At 38.3% G+C, this 15439-nt stretch overlaps 1 protein-coding gene across 1 annotated transcript in view; it reads right to left on the bottom strand.

Annotated features, from left to right (window-relative positions):
• Positions 1 to 15439, bottom strand: part of DYNC1I1 (dynein cytoplasmic 1 intermediate chain 1) — a gene marked incomplete at its 3' end in the record, with an annotated part of 330357 nt that overhangs the window by 264073 nt on the left and 50845 nt on the right. Inside the window, exon 5 of the mRNA XM_084230581.1 lies at positions 2533 to 2592. Coding sequence (XP_084086707.1) covers positions 2533 to 2592 — 60 coding nt within the window. The remainder of the gene's footprint in view (positions 1 to 2532; positions 2593 to 15439) is intronic.

Here is a 15439-nt window from a genome sequence, read left to right as displayed (position 1 = left end):
CATTTACTGTTGAAGAGAATATATAATGTTAAAACAACTTGTAAAAGTTTGACAATTTCAATTAAATGTGCACCAACTATATGATTTAGTCATGCTACTTGGTGATATTTACCCAAGAGAAATAAAAGCATATGCCCATAAAAAGATTTGTATGTGACTGTTCATCACAGACTTATTTTTATTGGACAATAGCTGGAAACAACCCAAACATTCATCAAAAAATAACTGGTTTAACTATGTTATAGCCATACAAGGGAATACTACTCAGCAATAAAAAGGAATGAACTATTGATACAACCTAACATGACCAGAACTCAAAATATTTATTCTGTCAGTCAAAAGAGTACCCACTTCATACTTTCATTTATATGATATTTTAGGAAATGTATAGTGACAAAAAGCATATCAGATGCTTGGGAGGGATGGACAGAAGGAGTGGAGATTATAAAGGGGCACTAAAAAACTTTGCTGGGAGAGTGAAGAATATGTTCATCATTGTGATGATGTTTTCATGAATGTGTGTACATGTTAAAAATACCAATGTGAATATTTTAAATGTGTGCATTTGTTCAATGTGAATTGAACTTCAATAAAGTGATTTAAGGAAAAATCAAGTGACAGAGCAAGGTATGGGCTAAGATCAATCCCATGCCAAGCACCAAGAAGAAATAAAGTTGCCTCTAGGAAAATCTTTGTGCAGGAAGAAACTTTCATAAAATTATGTATGAGAGAAGTACTGCCCTACACATAAGGACTATCACACAAGGGAAATTTTTGTTAAAGCAGTACTTGAGATAGTAACATAGCTAAGACAATCTCTTCTTTCAAATATTCTCTAAATGTTCCTCCCAAATTCTCCAAGGGAATTCACTAAGTGAACAGAAAGCCTCATCTTTTATCTCCTGACTTATTGGCCCACTGAAGTAAAATGTGGCCATGGTGGAAATCACAGAAATGCCATGTTCCTAGAATAGGTCACAGGTTTTAATCCACAGTCATCTTTTTTCCAAGGAAAAATTCAGTTATCAATGAGAACATTCCTAACTGCTGCACATCAGCAAGTATAATTTAGCCCGGTCTCCATCTGTCTCAAAATCTGTCAATTTAAGTGCATAGGGCAGAGTTTCATCCTCCTTTTTAAGCACAACAAAATGCTGAAGAACTGCACTCTGAAATTCCCCCTGCAGTAGAACATACTACACATTCTTTGTTCTCTGCATGATTTAAGACATATTTCTTGGTTATTTGAATAGTACAAATTGAAACCTAACATGCAATGAACTATATAACTCTATAGTTGAGAAATTAGTTTTGCAAAAAGTACCCAAAAGTCCCTATTAGTTAGTTACCTGAAGTGTAAGGCTATTTCCTTGGTTTAGCATTATTTTGTCAGTCTAGATATACAAAGGGAGATGGGTTGCTAGCATTTAACCTATACGCAGATAACCTTGCAATCTACTTGGATATCTACAGTAGGCACTGAAATTGATAGAAATCCAGAGATGCATGCCCAGGAATTTCAGGAATTCAACACAAAATGTAAAATGCCCTCTTTGGAATTCACTGGGTTATAATTAGAAAGAAAAAAAATAATAGCTTAGAAATTACTGCAATGAGTTGTGTTATTTAAATACTGAGGGATCCAGTGGTATGTTAGTAAATGTTTAAAAACTGGCTTGGAAGCACTAGCCAGTTTTGGTGGTGTAAATATTCCCACCATGGCCAATTTCAATGAATGATGGGAAGAGAAACACAGTCAGCTCTCCTAAGCCTGGACACTAGCCGGTACAAACACGCCACTGGAAATATCTAGGGTGTAATTACAGCCAACTCTAATCCTAAAAGAGAGGTAAACGAAGTTTCTAGGATATGTCTTCCTGTTCTGTTCTTTCTGGATGAATTTTTACTTCTGAAGTGGTCTTTAAACCTGTGACAATACACTTCTAATTGGAGGGGGAAAAAGCTCGTAAGCATTTAGAAAACATTATCTGCCATCAAATATTTAAATATTTCAACATTGAGGAATTCAACAAATGTGCTTTTTCTTTAACAGAAATCTTCAGATGTTCAAACATAACTCAAATTAAGTGCTTACTGTGAGTCCCCAAAAAAGAAAAGAGGAAAGGAAACAAACAAGACAATACATTTTAATACTGATTTTAGACAAAAATTAACCTAAGGCAACTTGTTAGTAAAGGGTGAGGATAGTTAGGATAAACACATCTCCTGCTGCAGAACTTGTACACTGACCTTAAAGTAGGGAATGAACTTAAATGTGTATTTTTGGCAGGGAAGGGAGGGAATGCAAATTTGCTTAATAGGAATTAAGAGCAGATCAAAAGCCACCTTTTTGTGGTGTTTTCCACAAAGAGACTTTCTTCAAAGCTTAACTTTGTAAGGAAAATTGGAAGGAAATAACTTATTAAACTCGAAGTCCAACAAAAGGGGGAAAAAAACAAGAGCGGCAGCGCCAGCATTTCAACACAAGTGTAGCAAAGAAATAAAAGGAGTAACAAAAGAGCAGACATATACCCAAGTTCTGAGTCTGACTGCAGCTGGAGCACTGAGGGGTCTGTGTCCCACTGCAGGGTCCTAATCGTGCAGCACAAAGGAAAAAGAACACAGAGAATTAACAAAAGGGGAGGGAAACAAACCAAACCAAACTCTGTCATTCATCAAGGCAATGGCAATATACAATACATACACAGAACATCTCCCCTCCTCTTGACCCCCTCCACCCCAGGTGCCAGGAAGATCCATGAATATCAAACAAGAAAAAAGCTAGGCGCCATCTTTTCCCCTAATAGCTATGGGGAATTGCAAGATATGGTCGCTTTCCTGGAAGGAAGCCCAGAGGTGAACAGTCAAACTCCCTAAGCTCACCCATCCTTTTGATCAGTTTGGTGCTAAATCCTGGTTGATTTGAGCAAGAAAACAGCTCTGTGTATCTCTGACATCCCAGAACCCATGCACATCTGGAAGACCAAGCATCTCTCATGCTGTGAAGAGAATCCAAAGCGAGGGTGCAGGTGGGCCAGAGAAAGACCCTCTGTGGAAGTCAGGGAGGAGCTTGACAGCAGGGCCTGAGAAGTAACTGGCTTCCTTGGTCAGTCACTGCAAATACAATGCAGCCGATTTTGAGATTCACGGTATTTTCATGTTTTTGATGTATACACCAGGATGGTCACCAACAATATGGTTTTTCTCTAAGATGCCAGGGATATCTTACATCTTTTAAATATTTCACATGAGACAGCACAAAGTAGCAATAGTTACCAAGGCATTCAATTTCCCATGTTCAAATTAAGAGAGGATAAATAGCTCTTTTATCAGTACAGTGGGCACAACGACCTTTCTCCCCAGGTCCTTTCCATTTCCCGAGCAAGTAGTTACAGGTAAATCAGGTCTGGGCTACCTGGTGGGCAACTGATGGAAGTCGGGCAGCTGAGACACTAAGCTTGCCTTTGCCAACTTACCAGCTGTGCAATGTGGGGCACATTGCTAACATTCTCAAGCCCAGTGCACTTTTGCATATTCTAAGTGTCATCCACAGACTTGGTAGCATCAACACCTCTGTGGGAAATGCAGGGACTTGGGTTTCACTCCACGAAAAATGACTCCACACTACCATTTAGTCAGGCCCTAGGTGATTCGTGGGCACCTTAACCTCCGAAGAGCCATGCTCAATTTTCTTATCTAGGAAAACTTATCACAGCTCAGGAGATAATTTATGACTGGGCCGGCCGCTGTTTTCCAAATGTATCTCGAGCCTCTGTCCCCTTCCTCACTTTGTGTTCCTTGTCCTTCTGGATTTTTTTTTTAATTTAATTTTTAAAAAATCTTTTACATTCATTGATCGTTTTCAAACAATAGTTGCTTCCCCCCACTCCAAATGCTGTGTGTGGCTCATGCCTTTGCTAAGCTCGTGTCTGGGCTTAAATGTGACCTGCTCAGGGAGGCTTTTGTTTCTCACCACTGTCTCAAATGGCACTTCCTATTTCTCTTTATCCCCCTTATCCTGCTTTACTCTTTTCATAGCACTTACCTTTGCCAATGATTTTATTATACATCAGTTTATTTGTTACTGTTTTCTGTTTGACTCTTTAAACTTAAGCCTTGTAATACCAGGGGCACCTATATCCCTAAATTACAGGGGAAGTCTGGAGCCATGAGTGGCGCACATTATATCACACATATTGGATGGATGGATGGTCTCTGGCTTTCTATAGACTATGCAATTATAAAACGCAAAGTCTTTGAAAAGCAGTAGCTGTTCTTTCCACTACCACATCTACTATAGCTACTATAAATGTTATTTTGAATCACTGACCTACCTAAGTGAAAAAGCCCATGTAAGCTCCTCCTGCAGAGGTATCTGAATGCAGATTCATAGCTTCCCTGATTCTATCTAGCTATGCTTTATCCTCTTACCTGAACACTCTGAAACATGAGATCTAAAGATTCCACAGATTGAAAGCTCAGTCTCATAAGACTGCATACCCACGATTCCTCCCCCACTTCAGCCACCAATCAGAAGTCCAGGTTATTAATTTTGTTTTTGTTTCATTTAACTTGGCTCCCAGACAGCCCCTCCTAGTACTTCAGATGACAGTTGCACATCTAAGTTGTTACCTGTACTTCTGAACAATTAATTGACTATAAATCAGACTTCCCAGGACCCCCTCCTCGAGTTCCATCAGTTTGCTAGATCTTCACACAGAACTCAGAGAAACATTTCAATACCCAATTACCAGTTAAAGGATATAGCTCAGCAACAATCAGATGGCAAAGATGCACAGGGGAAGGGCATGGCCCTCTCCAGGAATACCATTCCTTCCAAATTCCTACATGTTCACCAACACATATGTTCTCTAACCCCAGTCCTTTTGGGTTTTTATGTGGGCTTTACTACATAAGCATCATTGATGAACTCACTGGCCATTGGTGATTGAACTCCATCTCTGACGTTTCTCACCTCCCTGGAGGTCAGGAGGTGGACCCATCCTTGGGTCATTAAAAATGTCACCTTATTAATATAACGAAAGACATTTCTGTTACCCCCATTACTTAGGAAACCTCAAGGGTTTTAGAAACTCTGCCAGAAACAGGGATGAAGACCAAATATATATTTCTTTTTACAAACCATAGCATCATACCTGGGAATATTGTTAAAATTCATTCTTTTTAAGTAGGACTCAAGTGGCCTGAGAGTCTGCATTTCTAATAGGCTCCAGTGGATGCAGATGGTGCTGTTCTGTGGACCATACTTGGAGAACAAGGTATTAATTTAGACCAGTGGTTTTCAAACTCTAACATGGATCAAAATCATCTTGTGGGTTTATTAAAAGAAGGAATATTAATGTCAAGCCCAGAACTTGACTCAGTAGGTCTGGTGTGGAACCTGAGAATTTAAATTCTAACAAGTTCCCAGGTAAAGCCCAGGGCCTACTCTGGGACCACCATGACAGAGTGAGTAGGCAAGACTATTGCTTGCATTAGTCAGCAGGTAGTAAGCTCACTAATCCTCAAATTGAAATTGTCTAAACATGTGATTAACTCAAGTCTGGCCTGAGGTCCGGGCCACTTTTAGATCAATTAAATCAGAATGCCTAGGGAGGGGCCAACAGGCATATTTTTGGAAAGTTTCCAGGCAATTCTAATGTGCAGCCAGGGATAAGAATCACTGCTGGACACTCACTCTACTCAAAGAAAGTAGCCCCTCCTGGTTCTGAGTGCTGATTCCTTCGCTTCAAGTGGTGGAACTAATGGAAGCCATCACATTGCCTGTTTACATATCTTTGGGGATCAAACTTTTTATCTTTAAGGATGTTTCTTTCACAGACAGAAGAGCAGCCTTAGGCGCTGACTGTAAAAAGCAATTCCTTGTAAGGGGTGGGATCCTCTACTTTGCTTTCAATTTGCCTGAAGGTTGCAGATGAGACACCTCCATTGACCTTTGCTTCTCAAAGCAGGTGAAGAATGCCACAGCTCCCAGATGGTCTGGCTGCCTCTGTTCCTTATTTGAAAACTCACTTGAACTACCGCTCTCTTAAGAAAGATGATGATTCTATCCAAATCACTCTAGAAGTCCACAGACAAGCAGTCTGGTTTGCACTTAACCAGAGAAACAAAGGTGGTCTTCCTAACTACCACACAACAGTCCTGTCCAGGCAATGCCCCTTCCCACACACACATGTATCACTCAGTAAAGAAATTATAGCTATTATCAATAAGGAGCAGTGGGATAAGGGTGGAATCAAGTGTTCCAGTTTTTTGTCGTTAAAATCTGTGCGGTGGTGAATTGCAGGGAACATAATTTTTCTTCAAAAAGGAACTTAACTCTAATGCATTAAGTGGGCAAAGGTTGTTTGTACTTCTAGGGGTAGCCTAGAAATGTATAATTACAGGGAAGCTTCTAGCAGATGGCAGCACCTTGTAAAGGGCCAAGTCTAAGCCTTGGGTAGGAGGCTGGGTGCTGGGTGCACCTCCATACAGCATTAGTCCTGCTCAGTAACTTGAGGATGCAGCCTTAGAAGGCCTCCAAGGTTCTCTTCTGCCTGATGTTTAAAACATCGAATGATAATGATATTGACTTTCCCTTTTCTCTTCTCTTATTGGAATACTTTCAATCTAGCCAAATGACATCATTTTTAATTTACTTTTCAAACATCTTATCCACTATGTCATAAAAATAAAATGATGGCTGTCCCCGTTTCCTGTGCAATTTGAAATTTTGCCAGGTAGTTTATTTTTAAAAATAAGTAGTGAGAAGTAAAAGTAAATATATGTGAACATATATACACTACCACAAAATACTTTCATATAGAAGTCAACCTGTTTACTATATAGTAACTAGTTCTATGGCTCAGTCTTTTCTGGAATCAACCAATCAAATGCATGAAAAGAGAAATTATTTTTGATAACAGCATTCACTTACTTGATAATCATCTATTAAGAGCTTAATATGAAAATTATGGCAAAAGAGGATAAAAACAGTTTTCAAGAAACCCACAGTTCTTATGAAGAAATAAAACATATCACAGTTTAGTAAACAAGGTACAAAATCAAATATTCCAAAGAACAACATCCCAGGAGTGCTGTGGAACATGGGACTTATAGTTAAGAATGTTTCATTTTAGTAAAAGAAATGGATATTTATACCCAAAGTTATACTGATAACATGACAGGGAGAAAGTAGTTTTCTTTATATGCCCAGAACTTGGCATGGTTTAAAATTTCAATAAAAATTATCTGAAAAAAATAAATGAGATTTCATAAGAAAGATTAATAATGAAGATAATCATTTCCTTCCAATGAGTATTTATTCTGTGCTAGTCAGCCAGGAGGCATCAAACTACTTCCATTATATTTCAGAAGCCAGAGGAGGGGATGGCTTTTGAAAGGTAAGATAAGATTTGGCCATAAACAATTCATTTTCATCAGTGCCTAGCTTAATGGACTTAGGTGGCTGAGGGAGGCAGTAGGTCAAAACAGATCTTTGTATTTTAGATGCCAATTTACCAATTTATTATTGTTCATGAACAGTAATTGTCAGGCAGAGCAGTTATACAAGACTGAAAACATCTTCTGTCCTTGAAGACTACATTTCTGGGAAGTCAGAGGACCAGCAGTGACTTTGGAATTTGAACAAGTGACGCTAAATGTTTAAATACTGCAGCTCCTCCCTGCACCCACCCTTCTTGCCCCCACCACGTCCTCATCTTTCAGCAAGCCAGACATAACCCCATTATTGCTGCCAGAGTCTCCACTTTCCCTTATTCTTGGAATAACCAACAGAGCCTATCCCTTAACTAAAATCCTATACCTCACTTACATAACCACTGCAAGGACTTCTTAACAAAAGTCCACTTTATGGCAATTTTCTCAGCAACCTTGAACTTTTGTTTTCACATGTGTCTTCACCCTCATTCACCCTATTCTCATCCCATCTAGGTTTTTCAAGCTGTACATATGTGTGTATATACACATACAAACACACAAAGTTAAAAAATATCTACCAAGTACCTGCGTCAAGACTGTGTGGCATAGTAATAAACAAAATCACTGGTCTCACATAAATACACTATAAGTACAGATGATTTGAGAATAATGGTTTATGACATTGTTCAGGTGTACAAATATTTAAGAGCTCTAACTACATAAGCAACACTTCTTGAGATGGCTTCAGATTAAATCTGTCAAAATACTAAGAAGCACGCTCTTTAGAAGAAAAAATTATCTTTATATTCCTTGCAGTTCCAGTATTTATTGTTGTGTCTTACACACAATAAATTCTCAAGTACTTATTGAATGGATAGATGAATCAATGAATGGTCTTTACCTGCAGATGGGTGTGAATTGTCAGGAATAGTTGATTTCCAAAGAAATACTTTTAACTTTTATCCAAAAAAAATGAAAGAATAAATCAGGGCATGTGTGTCTGACACCCTGAATCTCTCAAGGCACTTACAAGAACTCAGTCTGTGCAGCACGATGCCATCACACAGCGTTTGCAGAGTCACTCCCTCTTTGAAGAAGGAAAGCCTACCTAAAAATGCTGACCATAGGGCCTCCCTGGTGGTGCATGGGTTAAAGTCTCAGCACTATCAAGCTATCACCAGCCACTGTGGCCTCAGTTCCTGAGTTCAATCCCTGGCCAGGGAGCTACCCACCTGGCTCAGCAGACCTCTCCTGTCTTGCCCACTGCTCCCCTCAGCAGTGTATTTCGGTAGATCCGTCTGTTCTGCTCCCCACTCTATCTCTGGTGAATCCTCTCACCCCCCCCCCAACCCCGCACCTCTGGCCTACACTCCAGTTCTTGTATGCATAAAATAAAAATAAAAGTCTTTTAAAAAACCCCACACTGACCACAGTGCTGGTTTCTATCTTTTCTACCAAGTTAATTCAGTAACATTAGCTAGTTCTGGAAGCAATGGTATTAGACTTCAACTGTTCATATTCTTCCTTCTCTAAGATGGAGAGACAGCTCAGGGCCATAATACCAAGCTCCCCTGAGTGCCATAGCTTTTCTGGCCTCGTTTCACATGTCTTCTCTGTCAAACAAATAACGAATCACTAATCAGATAAAGAAAACCATTTGGGTCAATGTGAGCATAGTGCCAAGCAGAAAACCTCCAGTCAATGTCATCCCCAAATATCTCTAAGTGCCATTTTCCAAAGTAGTATGCTGAATAATAAGGATGTTGTAAGATCGATCATCTCACTCAGTCTGTCACAGTCATTAACATGATGTCAATTAATTAAGGGTGGCATTTAAATAAGTTAATGCTTTACTTCCCAGTCACCACTATTTTCTTACTTGGGACTGGCAATGATGATAAAAATTTTTTCTGATATCAGGAATAGAAGTGAAATGGTGTAACATATGTTTATATTGGATGCTTATTACAAAGAATGTTTCTTAATTTACTGCATGAGAAACTTCTCTCTGTTGGCTAAGATTAAAGCTCAAATGTGGAGCACAGTACAGGTCACATGAAACCATACCAGAAGGTCATTTGAGCTGGATTCAAATAGAAATGTAAGCTCTCCCTCCCATCATGGAGCAAGGGCATGCTCTCCCCAAATCTTACACAGAGGCCATGCTGTTTGTAGAGGAAAGCTCAGCAGCCCCTCACTGAAACAGATGCTTATTATGTTATTATAAGCATATGGGCACATGTCTGAATACAGAGTGACAAAATATCAAAAAATTTTAACTGATCAGTTCATGTGATACAGAATCGAAAACACTATAGTGCATATTTTATTTTCATTTTTAGAGAGACTTCTAACCACTCTTACATCAATAATTTTGGTCTCCCTCTCTTCACTTAATGATAATATAAAGAATTTCATATATATAAAATTTTAGCAGACTTACTAGATTTCCTACAAGGTTTTGCATTCTTTTATTACCACAACCTCCTTAACGTCTTCTTTCCAGTTTCTAATTCATCAGTGGTCCTTAGAAGATGGCAATGTTTTTAGCAAAAAAGGGTCAAAAATCCTTTGAGATTTATGTAGTGCCAGTGGATTTTTTTTTTTTAAAGATTTTTTTATTTTATACAATTGCTGGGGTACAGGCCAGAGGCACTGGAGGGTGAGAAGATTCACCAGAGACAGGCAGACAGACTGAAAGCACTGCTGAGGGGAGCAGCGGACATAACAGGAACGGTTGGCCGCACCATGTGGGAATCTCCCTGGCTGGCTAGGAATCAAACCCGCGCTGCAGAAGCTGCGGACAGCTTCACAGCACTGTGCCCAACACGCTGTGCCACCAGGGAGGCCCCAGTGCCATTGGATCTTATGGAATCCAACTGTGGCTAAAGATCAAAGTCCTGAGGATTTTCTGTTGGCCATTCAGCCCACATTAAGCCCTCAACACATTTTCCTTTCCTGACATCTCTGAGAAAAGAAACTGGTGGCCAGCTATAGACAGCACAAGTCAATCACGAATAAAATATTCTCATTTCTTATGAGAGTTCAGCAGGCAAAAGATCCAGGAAAGCCTGGGTTTAACAAATATCTAAATTGGACCAAAGGATTCAATCAACCTGAAGTTTAGTATCAACTACATGGAAGCCAAGTGTGTAAACGGAACAACAGAGTTATCGCACACACCTGACTCTTCATTCAGAATTTTAAGCTGGAGTAGACATAAAGCCAAAAGCCTGATAACCTCTATTCCATCCCCTTTCTACCCCTGTTCTGTTAAAGAGCTGCCCAAGACATGTCTTCTTTCGGCTGCACTGAAGTCCCTTGGGAGGGGCTCGCTTCCCTAAAGAAAAATCTATGTTACCTGTTCTGGTTGCTCTTAGCTGAAAGGCTTGGCACAGATTTTAAATACAATGGAAATATGTTGGGGAACCTATGGAAATTAAAGATAGTGTAGATATCAGATATAATGAGAAGGTATTAAAATGGGAAAATAGACATCCTTGGTTAGAAAAGCAAGTTCAATAGTTTGTACTGTACATCATTTGTCATATGTTTAATAACATATATACTATGTCAAAGGATACACACTAAGGTGTTAAGAGTGCTAATCTCTAAGGGGGGTGCAATTGTATGGGGAATATAACCACAATGAAAATGCATACATTGTGCAAAAATGAAAAATGTTGTAAAAATTATATAAAATATTTTAAAAAACATAAAAAAGTGCTAATCTCTATAATAGGAATATGAGCTTTTCTAATATTTGCTTATCTATATTTTCTAATTGTCTAAACTCACTGACAGTATTAAAAATAAAGTAAGGGAGGGGGAGGTGGCGTGAATGTCCTACTTAATAGGAAAATAAAACTTTTTTTCCCCTAAAGATTTATTTATTTATACAAGAACCGGGGTACAGGCCAGATGCATGGGAGGGTGAGAGGATTCACCAGAGAGAGCAGGGAACAGAACAGGCAGACTGACAAAATACACTGCTGAGGGGAGCAGCGGGTGTGACAGGAGGTGTCTGCCGCACCCTGTGGGATTCTCACTGGCCAGCCAGGATCGAACCGGTGCTGCAGAGGCTGTAGACAGCTTCACAGCAAGGTGCTCAACTGCCTGCATCACCAGGGGAGGCCCAGGAAAATAAAACTTAATGATTGTGTTAAGACCATAGATGGTAAAAAACACTACCACCATCCTCACCCCTTCTCACCACAGACAAACATCAGAAATCTCCCCTTCTGACTATTTTACTCAGGATGTTATAGAACAGGTATTGTCATAACAAGAGATTGTACAAAATGTTATCATACTGGAACATACTTTTTCTTTGAAATCATTTTGAAAGTTTCTTCCTTAAATCACGTGTGGGACAGGGTGTAGTCTTTGCCTGTGTCCAGGTGAACTTTCTGAGGTCAATACAATTTCCTAGGTTTCTGCAGGTTATTACAGTCTCTAATTTAGCTTTGTCACTGGAAAACCTAAGGAATGTCAGCTAAAAATAGGATAAGGCCTAGAACAGAGTCCTTTGTGAGCCATCCAGGGAGATGAGAAGAGTGTCACTTAGAGTAATTTCCGGTTGAATATCTGGAGGTTAGTGAAAAGGCAACCCAGAAAGTAGTCTCTATGGACATGGGTATTTGTCCTTGGCTGTGTCATGTCCAACATGTTTTACGTAAGTACCTAGATGAAGCTATAGTCATGCTTATCAAATTTGAAAAAGATACCAACATATTTTATGAAAATATAAAAAGAGCTTTTCCCATTGGAAAAATAGTTCAAAGAATGAAAACAGAACAGCTCAAACACCTACCCTTAATGTTAACAGCTAGCCAATTTCACCTATCTGATAAATATCTTACACACACACACACACACACACACACAAAAAAAAAAAAAGAACTTATAGGTGAGACTCCTTTCCAGGTGCTTTACAGATATTAATTTGTTTAATCCAGCAATAAATTTATGGGTAGCTTATGTCTCACTTGTATCAACTGTTGTTAGAAATAGTGTGGGGTAGAGATATAAGTCACAGAAATTTGAATCAATCTGCCTAGGTTACAACCTAACACTATAGATATGTCCTCTGTGAACTTAAAAAAATTACTCTGTTCCTCAGTGTCCTTATCTGTAAAAAAAAAAAAAATAGTTACTCATTCAACTGTTATCAAATACCTACTATAGGGACACAACTTCATATACCTGGCCACTTCCTAAGAGTAAAGACATGTATTCAACTCTGTATAAGCTATTCTTTGTCTAGGGGCTTCACACACATACTCACATGTAAAAGATGAAGGCTATCGGCTTGAGATTAATCTCAAAAATTAAGAAAAAATATTTTTATTTCTAGTCTACTAAGTTTTAAAATAGGAATAGATGTTTAAATTTGTCAAGTACCACTTAAGTATATATTACAGATATTACTTTTCCCTTTTTAACCTTCTTATATATGCTAAATTGTTAACACATTTTCCTATTTGAAAATATCGTTGAGTCTCTGGATCAATCCAAATTATCATAGAACAGAACAGAATCCTCTTAAACTGTGTGGATTCAAATTGCATAGAGAAAAATCAGAATTTTTTCAATCTGTGTATAAGTCAAATTAGTCTTTTAAATGACTTGTTAATATGATTGATTGTTTTTGGAGTACAGGAGATTGTTCTTGGCCTAATATGATTAACTGAGGAATGATTAATTGGTTCTATCGAAACTATCAAGAAAAGAGAAAAATGTCACGAATGTAAACGGTAAATGAGAAACAGGCTATAACAACAAAAGCAGAAACTGCAAACAAACTGGGATTCTAAGTTTAAAGAGGTTTAAAAGTTAGCTCATACTAGAATAATTGAAAATTGATTATACATTTCTGCTTTCTATTCACTCATTTTAAAAGTTTACACAATTGTGCTAAATATCAATAAAAGGAATTCTTATCCTTGATTTTTTAAAAGCACTGTTTAACATTTAATTTGTAATCAGATATATTAAATATATCTATTTGCAAATTTACAAGAGTTACATAAGAAATGTTTGCCTATTGTGACTCTTTAAAGATGTGTTAGCTTTGGTTTAAATTTTGGCAAATGAATGAGAAAATTTAATGTATGATGAGATGTGTTAATTTGATTCTTAAATTATTATCAGAAAGATTTTGCATATTTGAAGACTATAAATTCTACACAAATAGGCAAAATTTATAACTATAGGGTTATATTCTTAGAATTTACAAGGTTAACAGTAATTGTTTTTAAAAATGTTTCTTCTACAAAAATGATATTCAAGTGGGATTTTGAAAACTAAATATACAACAGTCTCTGCAACTTAACTCTCGTATCCATTTTATTGAAGCGCAACATGAATTGCACAGAATTTTTCTAAGTTCAAAATGAAGACAAGATTCACTAAGCTAGCTAAAATTCCAAAAGTTCAAAGTTTCCAAAAGCAAACTTTGTGCTCAGTTTTCCTGAAAATCATTTCCTCAGTTTTCCTGAAAATCATTTCCTCAACGCCGATTTTCTTTCGTTCCTCTGAAATCGGCACTTAACAAGGGATTTACTCATTGACTTCTTGTTACTTCCTTGCCAGAACATTCCCATAGAGAACCAAGGATGTGTGGGGTGGGAGTGGACAGCACCTCCTCCAGAGTGATTCAGTAAGTTTAGAAAAAATCACATAAGGGAGAAGAAATGAAGAATGATGTTCCTTGAGAAGGAATAATTGCTGCTGTCTCCAGAGTGCTAGCAGGGCAGGCAGCCTTCTCTACAAAGTCTTCAAAAGGGGTCATCAACTGTGAAGTCAGTAATAGAATTAATGCTGCCAACTGGACCCTTGAAGCTAAGCATCAATGACACAACGCCACTATTGTATAGAAATGGACCACTATATTATCTTAATGATAGCCCAATGGACCCCTAAGCAATGCCAGTATATGGTTCCAGCTCTTTTAGATCTTACAATAACTGTGTTATTATTACTTCTCCCCTCAAAGACCTTTTGAAGTGTTCAAAGCAAAAGATGAGAGCAGACGTGTGTTGCCCCAAATCACAAAGGTGATTTGCTAAAATAAAACAGCCTGATGCAGATAAAAAACCTCTACTTTCATTTTTCTCAAATTGAAAGCAGTGTCCACTGTTTTCAAAAGGTCCTATGGAAACAAAATACTTGAGTGTGAAACAGACCAACGGGCAGATATGGATGAGATAATTCCAGTCTTACGTGTTGGTTTGAGAAGGCAAAAAAAAAGAACACTCGGGCTAATACTAGATGATTCTTATTTCCATATATTTTGCTATCAAAATTGCCTACAACTATATGGAGACAATGCTCTTTCAGTAGAAAATGCTTATGACAATGTATAAGTGAAAAAAAGAAAAATGCAAATTCTATACCTATTCTGCAGTAACATACGCTGGCAAGAAATGTACAAAGGTAAACAAGGAGACAAGAAGTAAAAGATACATAGAGAAGCCAAAGGCTACTGTTTGAATGGCAGCACTGTGGATGACTTAGCCTTGGTTTGGAATTTTATTAAAATATTTTAATTTTTTTTTTTAAAAATTAAATCAGTGGCAGAAGTCACAAATCGCCAGCCAGAGGCCCAATCTAGCCACACTACTTTTAGCATTTAAATTTTGGCCTCTCTGATGGTGCAGGCTGTTGAGCGCAGCACTGTGGGGCTGTCCACAGTCTCTGCAGTGTGGGTTCGATCCCGGCAGGCTGGGGAGATACCCATGTGGCATGGCAGATCACTCCTATCTCACCCGCTGCTCCCCTCAGCAGTGTATTTCTGGTTAGTCTGCCTGTTCTGTTCCCCGCTCTGTCTCTGGTGAATCCTCTCACCCTCCCATACATCTGGCCTGTACCCTGGTTCTTGTACAAAGAAATCTTAAAAAATAAATGAATTTTAGTGTCACCCTCCGCACTTCTTGCCTGTTCCTCAGCTCTTTTATGCATAAATAAATCTTCAAAAAAAAAAATCACTGCTATACCA

This window comes from Talpa europaea, assembly GCF_964194135.1.
Source record: "Talpa europaea genome assembly, chromosome: 3".
NCBI classification, from domain to species: domain Eukaryota; kingdom Metazoa; phylum Chordata; class Mammalia; order Eulipotyphla; family Talpidae; genus Talpa; species Talpa europaea.
The sequence above is the reverse complement of the archived record's forward strand: the minus strand, read 5'-3'. Positions and strand labels throughout refer to the sequence as shown.